Source organism: Clytia hemisphaerica, unplaced genomic scaffold (assembly GCF_902728285.1).
Source record: "Clytia hemisphaerica strain Z4C2 unplaced genomic scaffold, Clytia hemisphaerica genome assembly, whole genome shotgun sequence".
NCBI lineage: Eukaryota > Metazoa > Cnidaria > Hydrozoa > Leptothecata > Clytiidae > Clytia > Clytia hemisphaerica.
Window position 1 is genome coordinate 1,652,036 of NW_027104551.1, and position 15,712 is coordinate 1,667,747.

General features: G+C 36.8%; 1 protein-coding gene across 1 annotated transcript in view; it reads right to left on the reverse strand.

Moving 5' to 3' along the window:
- Positions 1-6,556: 6,556 nt before the first annotated feature.
- Positions 6,557-15,712, reverse strand: part of LOC136822839 (DNA polymerase subunit gamma-1-like) — a 63,116-nt gene continuing 53,960 nt past the window's right edge. The window contains exons 15-19 of the mRNA XM_067079153.1: positions 14,251-14,365; positions 10,144-10,278; positions 9,391-9,507; positions 7,993-8,093; positions 6,557-6,742 (exon numbers count right to left, since the gene is read on the reverse strand). Of these exons, the coding sequence (XP_066935254.1) occupies positions 8,079-8,093; positions 9,391-9,507; positions 10,144-10,278; positions 14,251-14,365 (382 nt within the window). The 3' untranslated portion in view covers positions 6,557-6,742; positions 7,993-8,078. The remainder of the gene's footprint in view (positions 6,743-7,992; positions 8,094-9,390; positions 9,508-10,143; positions 10,279-14,250; positions 14,366-15,712) is intronic.

Here is a 15,712-nt window from a genome sequence, read left to right on the forward strand (position 1 = left end):
AACAGTTGCTACACGTTTTTTTCTTTATTAGAACACAGTTTATAAGAATATTTAGGCTGAAATTCGTCGAAAAATGAAGAACATCGTAAGAACATGTCCAGCCTCAGTTTGGAAAAAAATGACAAGAAACTACAATTTTTTCCTCTTTTCAAGCAGTTTTAACCAAACTTAGTGATGGATTTACTAAAATCGAGAGTCAAATATTGTGCAAATTTTACCAACTTTAAGTGTTCTTTATTTTGCATGATGTTGTCGATTTAAAGTAGTCCGAAAAATTAAGAACGCATTTAAGAACATTTTAGGCTGAAAATTGCTAAAAAAATAAGCACATCCAGGCTCAGCCAAATTTTAGGTGTTCTAATAAAAAAAAAACGTGTATGTCGTTTTGATTGACATAAATTTCTATTAACTATAGTTGCCAAGTAGAAACGAATCAACTATTAATGGTACCTTCATTGAAACTTGAAATATATTTAGCACATTCAAAACAAGCCACTTTGTTGGTATTTTTAATTTCAAATCACCATTGGTGGCCATATTGATAGAAATTCCTCAATGGTGAATGGTGAATTAATTTTACTTTTTTTATGAGAACACTTTAATAGGAATATTCCGTCAAAAATCAAAAATCCCTTAAATATTCTAAGAACCCATTGGGCTCTTCCAGAATATGTCCGTATATGGGGGGGGGGAGGGTTGGCACTGGCCAAAATAAGAGATTTCCAATCCTGGAAATATCTTGAAAATATGATATTTCCATATAGCCATATACATTTGTAAATTTGGAAATATGATTTTTTTATATTTCCAAAGTTGAGGAAATATCATATTTCACAATGAGTTTCATTGAAAAAAAAAAAGTATATGGAAATATCACATTTTCAATATATTTCCAGGATTGAAAATGTCTTATTTCGCCCAGTGTTGAGGATATACTGTAGTGTCTGGGGGATAGTGAAAAAATCTACAAAATCCGCCCGGTCTGTGGGTAAACTTGCTCTGTTTGAGGGTAATTTTGAATTTCCGTGGGGTCAAAACTCACAATGTCCAGGGGGAGGGGGTAAGTTTCCACAAAATGTTATATCCTCCAACCCCTATATTCATTTTTTTTCTGAAAAAGCCTATTACACTTTTATGCCCGTCCTTTTTTATTTGGGTAATCGTAAATGACTTTTGAGTTAAAAGTTTTATTTCAACTATCAAAAGCAATGAAAATCGAGTGTTTGATAAGTACGGTCTAGTTGTGCAAATATTGTGCACAAAGGGGTAAAAGCATGAAACTTTGCACAATGGTAGTTTAGGGGTCAAAAATGGATTTAAATCTCAGACCCTAAAAATTGACACCTGTTTGTGTATTTTACAGACCAGAATAGGTTTCCAGACTAAAATGAAAATTCTTTTCTCCAAAGTATGTCATGTTACATACCATTGGAAAGCATTTTTCATACCCGTTCAGAAAAACATTACAACCCATATCTGAAAATGAAGCCAATAAAAGTTATTGGGGAAGGTTGTTTGAAAAATGACCGAAAATGACATAATTGCTGACGTCAGCAAAAATTCCAGGACCACACAGACACGTTTATTTTTGTGAAATTCAATAGAGGACCAAATGGATAGCTTTGCTTGAGAGTTAACCTCACTTGACATAGAATATGGCGTTTTCATGACCGGTCGAAAGCCTTAGGCTAAAGGGTTTGCACTGGGCATGCCCATGGTAGAGCATTACTAAGGCAAAATTTGTCAACCTAACAATACTCAAAAAAACTATTGTAAAATAAGCTTGCAGCTGATCTAACCAATAGTATTTAGTACCTGAGAGGTACTCTATTGAATTTCACAAAAATAAACACGTTTGGGTGGTCCTGGAATTTTTGCTGACATCAGCAATTACGTCATTTTCGGTCATTTTTTAAACAACCTTCCCCGATAACTTTTATTGGCTTCGTTTTCAGATATGGGTTGTAATGTTTTTCTGAACGGGCATGAAACATGCTTACCAACGGTATGTAACATGACATACTTTGGAGAAAAAGATTTTCATTTTAGCCTGAAAACCTATTCTGGTCTGTAAAATACACAAACAGGTGCCAATTTTTTGGGTCTGAGATTTAAATCCATTTTTGACCCCTAAACTACCATTGTGCAAAGTTTCATGCTTTTACGCCCTTGTGCACAATGTTTATGACTTTTGGCACATTTAGACTGCACTATAAAAGACATCATCATCATCATCATCCAGATGAAATATAATCTGACAACTTATCCAGGTCTTTCCCAACAAAAATTGGAAAAAAATGTGTTAAACTAGCATTTCTTTCCTAAGCATATTGAAACTTAATTTGAGTAATCTAGTCGTTGAATATTTTCGAACTTTCAAGAAGATTTTAAGAAAAATGTATCCGAATGCATTTATCCCCCTTATTTTTCAACGATTCATTAAAATTCTAATTAATATGTTTACATTTTGATTTTTCTGAAAAAAAAATATCTGTGGTCGCATGCCCAAACCTTCCGTTAGTGTAGTAGTTGGTGGATACCAACACACTAGCAATGCGGAGATGGATTTCTCCCAATTCACCGTCTCTGACCCGTCAGTAGACAAGAATTCACTTCCAGCTCTACCGAGTGGCAATTGAGTCCTCAGGTTCCACATGGACCCGTAGCGTCAATGGTAGAGCAAAGGCCCGCGAATGGCATGGTTGTGAGTTCGAGTCTCGCCAGATCCGTTGGTTGATCCATGATAATCCTCAGTTTTTTGGCTGGTCAGATTAAAGTCACGTGTTCGGTTAATATTTTCCCATAGAAACAAGGAAACGAATCTAACAAAATTGCAAGGCTATAAACGAACCAAAGAAACATTACTGCCTCAAATACGTCAAGAAATCGGTTGATATTTTTCTCAGAACCCGTCATTTCGGTTAATTATCCTTGCAAGTTGACATTAGATCCGAGAGAATTGGTCTTCTATCGAAGACTACTGCTACATTCGTCACTATCTTCTAGACATTTTGATCAAAATCGATATAACTTGATGGTAGTCAATTTATGAGAAGTTTCATTGAAACATGGTAGCGTGGAAGGCCAAATAAGTTTAATCAATTAGTTCCTTGGTTGAAGAGAACAAGAGTTTTCTGGTCTCCAAATATTCGAAAAGGTCGCAAAGTGGCATATAGACGTTACTGCGTATAGAAAAAAGCCGTGACGTCTAGTATCTAGGCTAAGAAAGCTTTGGATTACGAAAACTATTTCATACGAATTTCCAGCTACAATGTTTTAGTTCAAGTGACAGGAAGATTCGAATCATAGATCTGATATTATATAAACATTCCAAATTTGCCAAGACATTTTGCTTTTTTTCAATGCAGGAAAAGTTCACTTCTGTCGTTACTTTCTCTCATTAAAAAAATCGACGTCACTTTTTCAAAACACATCTTTATGACGTCAAATAGCCTGTACCAGACGACCACGGCTTTTTCCTCGACACCGTTCCTTACAACATAGTGATCAAAAAATCGCGTGTTGGGATAGAGATAGGCTAGACGTCAAATAACTTTTCGAAGGAATATCTTGGCGTCAGTTTCCAAAGAAATTATATTCAAATTATTTGAATTCTCTCTCGCTTGGAGTAAGTGCGCTCTAAGAGAATTGTTATTGAATTCTTATAAAATTGTGAAAGAAAATTGGAAATGCAAGATGGTTGCTTGTAGCAAACCAATGATAACGGGTAGGTAGAAAACCTGGCCCACCTCTCTGGCCCAGGCCATATGGCCTACCCTTGACCTACCCTTTGGCCCACCTTACAACTCTAAAAAAGATTTAATTCTTGTCATTCTGAAAATCTGCAAACCAATTCTGAGGTTGGACTTTGGTTTTTCTGGCATTTAGAAAAACAACGAGACTGAAATAAACAAAAAAAAATAAAAAGTTTTGAGTCTGCATTTTACACATCTGACATAGATTAAGGGGACCCCCGGGAGAGGGTCTGGTTAAGTCCTGTACGGGTGCTAACAACCCCCGTAGCGCTGTTTCTTCAACTTTTCAGGACTTCGGACCCCTTTTTTCGAAATCTTCACCCAAAAAACATAAAGTATCAAAACCTGGCGAAAAACTTTGACGTTGACCCGAACCCGACTCGAACTCGGGATCTCTAGTGTGAGAGCACAATGCGCTACCATTAGGCTGACTTCTGTTAAATTATACTAAAAATTTTAAGGGTCTGATCCCTTGTTCAGATAGACAAGACCTACGTTAAGAATATTTCACCCTCAATTTTGGCACTTTCTTAAGAATAATCGACCCTCTCATCCAAAGTACACTATTCTTATTAAAAAAGCGTTTAATTCTCAAAGCATTTAGAAGATTTGACCAATTGTTTGTCGTAAAACGGCTGATGCAATAACGACAACGCGCTTTATGATAAAATCATAATGAAATTATAGCGCATCCCGAGGCACACATATCATTATAACCTGGTTGTCCGAGAATAAAATCGGGGAAAAAAATGTTTGAAGGTGGGCCAAAGGGTGGGCCAAGGGTAGGCCATATGGCCCGGGCCAGAGAGGTGGGCCAGGTTTTCTACCTACCCAATGATAACAGAATGCTATCTACAGTCAATGCTGGAATTTCAAAAATTGGTTTTCAAAATGGAAAATCTTCATATCCTGATGAGTTCCGGATCAGCTGATTTAGTGAAAATATGAATGGAACAGTCGAATTCGGAAAAGTGTGTCCGAATATTTTGATGAAAGAAATGATCCAATATCGTATGTATCGCCATTCTAACGTCCCATCTCTTGTTCGAAACGACTTGAGGAACTCTAAGAAACCCAAGTCACAAGCTTTCTTCTCAGTGAAGAAACACGCCGTAAACAGATATCACCCTTATCTCAACGACCTTAAAAAACATCGAAAGAACAAAAACAAATTTCAGAAACCCTCCTCGTTGGACATTAAATTGGAATCAAAGATCACTGGATATCAGCCTAACCATGATCCCAAACATTTCCTCGAGTTTCTGGATAAAATTGACGACAGTCAAGATTCGGTGTACAAGAAACTTTCGCCTGATATTGACCGTTTGTCGTTTGCTTTCGGTGAAATGTTGGTGTTTGACGAATTCAAATGTTCCCATCGAAAAGTTGCTAGTGGTGAAAAAGAGGTTGCTAGTGGTAAAAAAGAGGTTACTAGTGGTAAAAAAGAGGTTACTAGTGGTAAAAAAGAGGTTACTGGTGGTGAAAAAGAGGTTACTAGAGGTGAACAATCAAATGCACCAACGGCGAAAATTTATGAGCGTGAACTTTCTTCCACAAAAGAAACACTTGTTCCACGTGTGAAGATCTACGAGACTGAACTCGCCGTTTATACTGACTTTTCAAATGACATCGCTTCATCTGCTTCTGATAATAAAATTCCTCAAGACATTTGTGATATGGTTTCCACACTTCGTCAAGAAGCGACCGAGAATCAAAAGAAACGAAAACTGGAAGAAGAAGTTCGCAACAAAGGAACCAATAAATCAAAAATGATCAATGAGAAAATCCAGTATGAACGTAAGATGACTGAACGGAAAACATTCGGACGGAAGATGAAAATCGTAAAGAAGAAAACCGGTCGACAAGGAGAACGGGCAGAACAGAAAACCGCAAATAGCCGAGGAGTAAACGAAAAATACAACGGGAAAGAAAAATGTGTTGAACAGAGTAACAACCGTGACCGAACAATGAACGTACCATATAACGGTCGACGAAAATGGTTCGGAAACCGACAAATGGATGACGGAAAATACAGCAACGGTGTGAAAAGACAACAAAACTATGGAGTCATGATCAGTCTTCTTCACCAATGCCATTCTTGAAAAAGCCACGCAAATCCACCTCCAACACAAACAGATTCTGCTAAACAGCATTTTCCGTATTAAACGCTTTGTCCAAAATCAAGACCTTATTATCATCTTCTTATGTATTATATATTATATAATTTATAAAAATTAAATCTTATATTTTTATCATATACATACCAGTCATTATTTTTTCCATTTTCAAAACTCGTATGCATTTTTTTACATGGCTAAATCTTAAATTATTTTCAACCATCTAAGAATCTAAACCTGATAGGTTCCCATTTCTTAAGGGTGTTCTGGTTACCATCATACAACTCCAAAATACACTTGTTTTAACTAAAAATTCTATCCTATACGCGGGTCTTGCTGACTATAGTCCCAGAGTACTCAGAGTACTGACTGAATTTTGAGCTTCAAATTTCTGTAATAAGTTTTATTACAAGACTTGCTGTAGTACTCTTTTGGTCAGAATTTCATACCCTATACGATAGTATCAATAATTTTTCGTTGAATTTAACTTAGAAAAATCGCAGATTTTTTACGAATTTTGGGGGAGTATTTTAGGAGTTTTGCCCGTAACGTCACTTTTTTAACATAAAAACTTTTTTCGAATCAATCACATACAGTTACCTCACGAAGAATCAAACCGATCCTAAGGGTTGACCCATTACTAAAAATTAATGTAGGACTACATACCAAAGAAGAACACCTACGAAAGATTTCTGGATTATTCATCGTTTTCAATACAAAAGAATAAATTCTAATTGTCCAAAATATCATACAAAAAATATTTATCTTTTAAAAAATAAATGTACTTCCCTTCATAAGCAGGATACAGACTTCAATCAAACTTTCCTCCTCTGGTCCTTTCTAGAAGTTGGTAAATGTCCAAAGATTCCCCTGAAAAGAAAAAAAAAAGAAAAACTTGATAAAACTCATAGAGGCTATTCAATAACCGATTCGCATTGGGCTACCTAAAGCAGATAAAAGAAAGGCCGGGCTTTTTCCAGCCTCAAATATTTAAGAAATTGCTAAGAAAGGACGCTGATTTTAAGTACCTTTTAACCCTTTAACCTTTCCAGCGCGCAACATTTTTATATCTTCAGCCCGCCTGCGCGCAACGTTTTTTGATGAAAATGCAATTTTCACGATAACCGTTATAACTTTTTGAAAAATTAACTTCAGAAAAAAACCCTTATATTTTTGGAAAGCCCTACCTTTCCCCTTTCTAAATATGTTTAACTGAGTACTCCAAACAATTTTGGACAGAAATTATGAAGCCAGACAAAAGGTATATGAAAGAACAATGTCGCGAAAAAGTCATTTTTTGGTGCAAAACTTCAAAAAATTATAGAGAACTGAAAAATTAATAAAAACACTTACTTTTTTCTTTAGAAGCTTTCTTTATAGTTAGGTAATACAATTCCATACTTTTGAAAAGCCAAATAAAACTCTAAAACACTTTTATAAACCCTTACTTTCGTAGCTAACTTTCTGCCTCCTCCAGTTTCACAAAATCACGCAACATAGCTTGGTCTACCATTTCTATTTTTGAAAAATGTTGCGTCATACCAAAACAAACCCCGATTGTTTCTTATCGGAAATTTCACGCTGATTCCGATTTTTTAATCGGTTTTACCGTACCTATGACGGTTGGGGCGTAATCCGACCAAATATAAAGGTCACCTTAAAAACGTATCAGATACGTCTTTCGGAACGTATGGCGAACGTATCAGATACGTCTTTCGGGGCGGAAAGGTTAAAGCAAAACAAGAACATTGTACAAAAACATGTTTATAAAATGGTCCTTTTGAGCTGGCGAGGATGATTTTAAGTAACTATTTAACGAACAACTAGAGCTACTCTTTCCCTGTCTCAAGCAAAATTATGCGCCATCTTTGCTGAGTAGACAACTGGTACATCTCGGCACCGGCAATTTGTTCAATCAGGACGAATGTGGCGGGAAACGAGGAAGTGAGAGAATTATATTGATTGATCAAATTGTCGTTAACGAACTATTATCTATTCAGCAAAGATGGTGCATTATTTCGCTTCAACTGCCATGAGACTTGAGAAAAAACAGGAGGAGTATTATCGTTTTATCGTTTTCATTATATGTATGTTTTATATAAGATATCTTTAATACAAACCCTTTCCAATGCCATGACCTTCTTGTAGTCCGTGAGGATTTGATGGCGTAACACAGTCTAAATCAACTTCTTTTCGTAACACTTTGTCAATGTCTACTGAACTGAAGAAAAAAAAAAGAACAAAAATTGATAAATTACAATGAGCCATACCATTTTATCTCCATACAGAAGGGGTGGACGAACATTTCCAGGGTGTAATCTGAGAAGAATTTCCAGGGGGTCTAAAGAAGTGTTTTTATTTTATTTTTGAGGGGGTAAACAGTTATTCTAAAAGGCAAAAGACAGGTTTTAGTTCGTCCACCGTCACTTTAAAGTATAATCTTTCAGGGGGTATCCTCACATTTTCAAGAATTTTCTTTTGACTTAAAAAGGTTCATCCGTCCCCCCCCCCCCAGTATGGATTTTTAATGAAACAGCCCAATTCAACTAACAGTAAGCAATTACAGGGTGTTCTACGTGGTTAAACTCAGTTAATGAAGGTTGCCCCTTGTTTGGAAGCTTTTTTCGCATGAGAATGTACTTTTTAAGCCCGAATAATAATTGTCATGAAGTCATTGGGCTCTTCCAGAAATAGTCCGTGCTCCCCCCCCCCTGTTGAGGATATCGGATATCCAGGGGGTTAACGATTTTTGCTCAAAAGTGGATATCCAGGGGGTTAAATATCTACAAGGGAGCGGATATCCAGGGGCGTAAAGTGTCTTTTCACGTAAAAAAATACGATATCGAGGGGAAAGCATCTTTATAAGAGAGGATATCCAGGGGGTTGAGCATATTTTTAAGAGTGGATATCCAGGGGTCTTTACTAATAAAGTAGGATATCCAGGGGGTTCGATACTTCGAAAAATCAATATCCTCAACAGTGGGGGTAGATCTTTCTTCTGGAAAAGCCCATTAAAGTAAAGGGGCCTACGATGCCAAATCTTCTATAACCAAACTAATTCCATTCGAAAGTATAGTTGATTCTCTCTGATTCGATCTTCAAAGAACCAAAAACTTTTCAGCTGAGGGGACCAATATTTCGGTTCGAATTATAGAAAGATTCAAATAACAGAGGTTCGAATTAGAGAGAGTTGACTGTAGTGGTTATAAAATATTTTGAGGGAGAGGACGTGAATTAGACCCAGGAAAATATTTTTCGCAGTTTAATGATGGAGTTCCGATCCCACTGAATGCATTTAAAGTCCACCTCACTTATGCTTGAAAAATTGAGACCTTATTAAGACAACTTTTTAGGAAACATACAATAACTAGCAGTTTTCTTCTCGTTGGCAGTGCGTTTTTGTGTAAACTAGACGGATAGTATGATTTTGTGGTGACATGTTAGTTTTTTTAGCTAGTTTTTCTAATAGTTGTGAGCCTAACCCTTCACGCCTTTCGAAGATTTTGATTAGTCCTTACCTGTGGTAGATCGTTCAGGTTGAGTTTGTAAGCGAACATGGAGCGCGTTAGAAGATTGGTGATTTGTAACGCCAACGCCAAACGGTATCTATCTTTGTCCTTCACAATGTAACGAACCTGAGTTGTAAAAAAGTATTGGAAAATAGTATTGTAATTTTAATATCCAAAGTGTAAAGGATTGAGGACACGAGAAGTTTTTTTCGCGTTGGTGCAATGCAACATGCTCCATCCCACCAACACAAGAAAAAAAATGCGTGTCCCATGGTTTCTTTTTTTTGTTTCATGGGACAAAAAGTGAAGGAAATACCCATTTATTGGTAGAAAGAAAAATGGAGTGAAGACACGAGAGAGCGTTTCAGGTTAGTGGGATGGAGCATGTTGCATTGCACCAACGCGAAGAAACTTCTCCTGTCCTCAATCATTCAATATAGTTACAACAATCTATGTTATCCCACTACTCCCAATCGGTACCCGATTCCACCATACCGTCTATTTCTTCCCCAAATTCCGGCGCTCGAATTTCTTTGAAATTCCCAAAATTTTGATTATTTGTCCTGATTCCAAAATTCCAACCGATTTTTTGCAAACAGCCAGATTTTCCGTCGCAGGCATTGGATCTAAATTCAGAAGTTCCATCCATACTTTCCGGCGCATTCCACCATTTCTCGCAAAAATTTCAGCAGAATCCCGCTCCTCCGCCAATCATGGAAGGTCACCTTTATGAGTTCACCGATCAGAAGGAGATAAACGAACCTCATCATGTATAGAGACACAGAATCGCGCATCAATATTGTATTCTTTGATAAGCCAAGCCATGGATGTCAACATCAAGTGCAGGTAATCCACAGCTGATGATTGAACCACCCAATTCACACGACTTGTTTTGTACTGAAAATCAAACAAATAGTTATCAATGCGTACAGGTTATTAGTTAAAGTTATTATCTGACAAAATTTTTTCTTTGTCAAATATATTCCTATTGATTTATAAATGAATGCACAAAAATCGATCCCAGTATCAGGAGGGATTTGACTTAAGTACTTTTGGATGGATTTTTTCTCATCTTTTGAATTACCCTGGATTTTCGCCTTCGTTTGACTGACCACCCTGGAGTTTTTACACTTGAAAAACCCAGACCCTCCTAGACTTTTTCATTTTCCAGACCACCCTGGACGTCATACCTCTTCAACATAGTACAACAACATAGGGTACTGACTACAATCATGGTCAAAATCTATTAGCCAAATTCTGGAGCCGCTCGCTGCGCTGCAGTTGATGCGCGTGTCGGGACAAAAATCGAGGCGGAAGCCATTTTGTTTACATTTTTGGCTGGGGAAGCACTTCAAAACAGTGCTTTTTGAGTAGATTTGGTGATTCTTGGGAAGAAAGAAGAAGAATACTACTTGGAACCAACATCAAATGTATTGGAATAGACTTCTATCATACATTGGAATAAAAGACAATACTTTTTGAACATAATGAATGTTTGAAACTTGCTTTTTTGTTTACAAACTTCACTCAAGTAGGTTCGTCGATTTCACTGCTTTCGAAAGCTGTTGATAGAGACTACTAACTTGCAGAAGTAACTTTATATTGGTGCAAACAATGACTATAATAGCTTCACAAACATTTCCCTATCATGGAATTCAGCTGAGAAAGATTTTTTTCGATCGCATTGAACAGTTTTGATATGAGAGAGTAGAGAGATATCCATTCAAACATGATTCATTTTATTCATCTCAAAAATGGCTGAAGAGACACTAACGGTCAGATCGGATTCATCACTGTGACTGCGCTGAGGGATAAACTTTACTTTAACTCTCAAAATTTTGTCGTTGAATCTTCCCAATCGTCAAAGACCGAGTTATAATGTTATAAACGTGACTGATTTTGGGGTATGTTTTACGTGCAGGTTTTGATTGGATCCAGGACAAGAAAAGGATAAGCGAATCCAAAGAAAGTGCCCAAAAATTCTGAAATTTTGGAAGTACCGCAAAAAATTGAAAGTACCTTATGACATAGACATGATTGTGTATATCATATAATGGAATAGGATTGTTATTGTTTTGGATATCCGGCATACAGTCAACGGCTCTAACTTGGGACGAGTGGTCATATCATGGGATGGTTGACTTTCTGAACTGTTTTTTCACTGTTAAATCTCTGTTGACAACAAGTTTGTTTTCTATGATTTGCGACTATGTTAATCAAATGACTTAATAGAGGTTCGGTGAAATGATTGCCGAATTGGTGCCCCATGTTTTGTCAGACTGTCCCAAGTTAGAGCCCTTGACGGTACAAATCCACTTTGTAGTCATTGCATTTTCAGGCAAAGTTATGATGCCTAAAGCACTGTCTGAAATTATTGTTTTATTTGGATTATCTGTTTGGTGGAAAAGCTTCCAACTTCCCAACAGAAAAAGTACTGTCACAAAGGATTATAATAAAAAGATTTTGAGATGTTTTTACTTTATCATTTAAATATATAAAATTTGTACAAAATTTGCTTCAGCCAAATATTTTTATGCTTTGCTTCAGCCAAATATTTTTATGCTTGAAAATAGTTTATAAATTCTATTTTGTTGAATAATTTTGTGGTGGTAAAGATAAGAAAACATAACATGAAGTCAAGTCAAAATACTCTCAAACACCCAAAATCTACCTATCATACTCAACTGAGGCCCAAAGTGAGCAGAAAAAGTTTTTCTACAAAAGTAATAGTCCAAATAAAGGCATATGCAGTACAAAAAGTTCATAGGCTATAGGCCAAAGACTGAGCCCGGGATAATTGAAAATTCCTCCAACTATGAGTGATTATAAACGTTTCATGTTTGGAAGAGGCTTTTTCTTGAAATCCAATAAAAGTTCCAACATAAATCCAATCTCTTTTTCCTATTTTTTGCTGGTAAAAAGAACAGGGAGTCTCACTGTTTTCTTACCAAATATCTGCGAATTCCGCCTAAAAACGAAAGCGAAAGTAATTTTTGTCCCTACAAGCTGCGCACGGCAGCGCAGCGAGCGGCTCCAGAATTTGGCTAATTGAGAATTTAGCTTATTTCCTCGTTTTCCGAAACTTGGAGTTCGGGCGAGAAAGTCGCTTTTGAAGCTAATACACCAATTCGGTTTCTCGGCTTTCTCATATCCCCCATTATGGATTTTGCGCGGTCCGCAAACTGGGCACGAATTTAGTGTGGTCAGTGAAATCAAAACAAATCATTTTGAGAGCCAAATCAGTCACATTACCCATTAGAAAGAAACAAAAAGCTGAATAACTCTTGTCATTTTAATCGTTATATACAATGGGAAATGGAAATTGTGCTGTCATTGGATGCTATAACAACTCAAAGAAACTAACAAAATGGAAAAACGGTGATTGTGATGTCACAGGACATGAGAAAGTGAAAAGAAAAGACTGTGGATGTGCTGCCAACCCTCCTTTTACTCTGTGGATGTTTCCCAGTGATGGATCTATAAGTGGCAAACAAAAAAGAGCCACATGGACTGAAAAACTTAAAAGACTGAATCCTGATAAAACTCCATGGAAACCACGTCCATGAGATCGAGTGTGTAGTAAACATTTTGTTGACTATGTGGCCAACACTTGAATTGGGATACGATATTGTTGAGCCTAGAAAAAGAAAGCCTCCAATGGAGAGGAAACCGCTGGTCAAGAAACTAAAATGTACAAACATTTGTGAGGCTGAAAGTGTTGTAGACTTATTTTCTCCACCAATGACCCCGGGCCTTGCTGCTTCTTCTTCTGATGGTGATGCAACCACATATGATGCACCCCCACAGCAACAGCACGACATTGAACTTAATGATGTACTAGTTTAACCTTCAAATAAACTCAGAATCAACACCAACAACTACACCTGCTACAACTTCATCATCGAACCTTGACCACGCCTCTTACTCCAAAAGTGACCAATTGTCTGACGAATGTGAAAACTGTTTTGTGAAGGATTCTATCATCCAACAGTACATTGAGCAACATAATGAAGAAGTGCTTTCTCTTAAACGTCGAATCAAGGGTTTACAGAAAATTATCAAAACCGAACGAGAAAAATTTAACACTTTTTCTGTCAAGTACATTAAAAACGATAAGAAAATGAACTTCTATACTGGCATCACCACAATAAAGTTATTTGATGCTATTTTTGATACACCGAAACCTTTTTTGTCAAGACTTCACTACTGGCAAGGCAGCAAAAAGCAGCTAAAATTTATCAGCAAAAAAGTTCGACCAGCAAAGCAGTACACCCGTCCACGCAAACTTGAACCGAAAGATGAGTTTTTGCTCACTTTAATGAGAATCAGATTAAGTCTTCTTCATGAAGATCTTGCTGATCAATTTGGCATTGCACCATCAACCTGCTCAGTTATTTTTAAAACGTGGATTAGATTTTTGTCTGATACATTGGGTAACTGTCTTGTCAAATGGCTTCCGAAAGAATCAGTTATGGAGCATATGCCAAAAGCATTCAGGAAGCAGGGCTATGGTAACACACGTGTGGTTATTGATTGCAGTGAGGTTTTTATTGAGAGATCAAAATCCCTTAAAGTCCAGGCACAAACCTGGTCAGATTATAAATCACATAACACCGTCAAATTTTTGATTGGGATTACACCGGCTGGATTTATATCTTTCCTATCTGATTGCTATGGTGTCATTTTCGCAATTGGTCCACTGCTAAGACAAGGCTCAAAATTTATAGACTAAAGACTAACGTTAGGTATAACTCTTGTAAAGTACATTAAAGTGGGTAAAAACAGACAACATAGCTGACACTAACGTGGTTATAGGTATAGCTGTGAAGTGAAATAAAACGGGTAAAAAATATTACTGACAAGACTCACATGATTTTCCACGTGTTTGGGGAAGAGAGCTTTAGTGATGAGACAATTCAACACGGGTGTTCGTGGCTGTTCGGATAACGCGATACTTTCCAATTTGTTGAACATGTCCGATTCACTGCAAGTGTAAGGGAGAGAGACGTTTATCATACGTTTAAAGGTTTTTAAATAAGAGTGATATCGTTTGCTTACTCAGCAATATTAATTCACAAGCTTTTTCACATTGAATCGTCACATATATGGATCAAAATTTGTCAGAAAGAGGAAAAGAAAAACGTTTTTTTGCTTATTATATATCAGCATAGTATAATATCAGCGTAACATAACAAAAGGCAGACAATGTCCTGATAGTAAATGTCTGATATGAAACGGGAACACTTATGTAAAAATAATACCTTTTAATATTTAGACATGTAATAAGTAGTAATATAGGATTATACAAGAATGTGAAGCCTGGAGTCGTTTATAATGCGTGTAATACAGTAGTATAGGCGTTATATGATAGAACGATTATTGTTACGGGATTTAGTTTGACTAAAATGTGTTCCCTCCATTACTTTTTGCTTCATTTCTACTACAGCTTTGTCCGTTTTGATACATTATGTCTTTAAACAAGAGCAAGGCGCCGTTTTTTCCAAAATGAAGATGAATTGACAAAGCGCTGCTTCTTCAAAAACAGACATACAGCACCCTGGAAAGCGATGCTGGGCCAAATATTCCCAAAACCCTCAGAATATCAGGAGTGAAAGGACACGATAACTTTCCGACTGTTCATAGAGAAAAGCGTTGTTTGTGCGGTTCTCATTGGTTTAAACTCGCAGGGTACTTTCAAGTGATTTGAATATGAAATTATCAGATCAAGTACTTAATTATTATCCACTGTAATTTTAATGGACTTGGACTTGTTATAGTCCGTGTTATATACTCAATATATATACGAGATAATATAAGTTGATTTCTATGTTAAAGGCCTACAAATGTTTCTTATAACACCCTAATCCATATATTTACTACCAGTTACTACCTAGTTTGTTAGATTGGAAGTAAAATCGTTGAAATGTCATCGGTCCTTTTTGATGTTTCTCATTCGCCAGTAGCGTAATGAAGAACGAACAGACATTTTTGTGTGACCATAATTAGTGTATACTGGTAATTAGGGAGTGACATATTATGTGGACCCCGGGCAAGGGAATAAGGACCAAAAGGGGTAATGAGATTTATATGGAACAGAAGCATCATACAAAGAATCTAGTCGGCTGTGCTGTTTTCACTGATGTTTCGGAAACCCTATATTCAGGATATGCACGATGGCAATGTCTTCTGACACTACATCACGGACCCAATAGCTGATTGGTTGAAAGTGACGTAACACCAGTCAAGACGTCACTTACAACAAATCAGCTGTTGTGTCCGTAATGTAATGACATTGCAATGGTGCATATCATGAATTGGTCAAATTTTACAA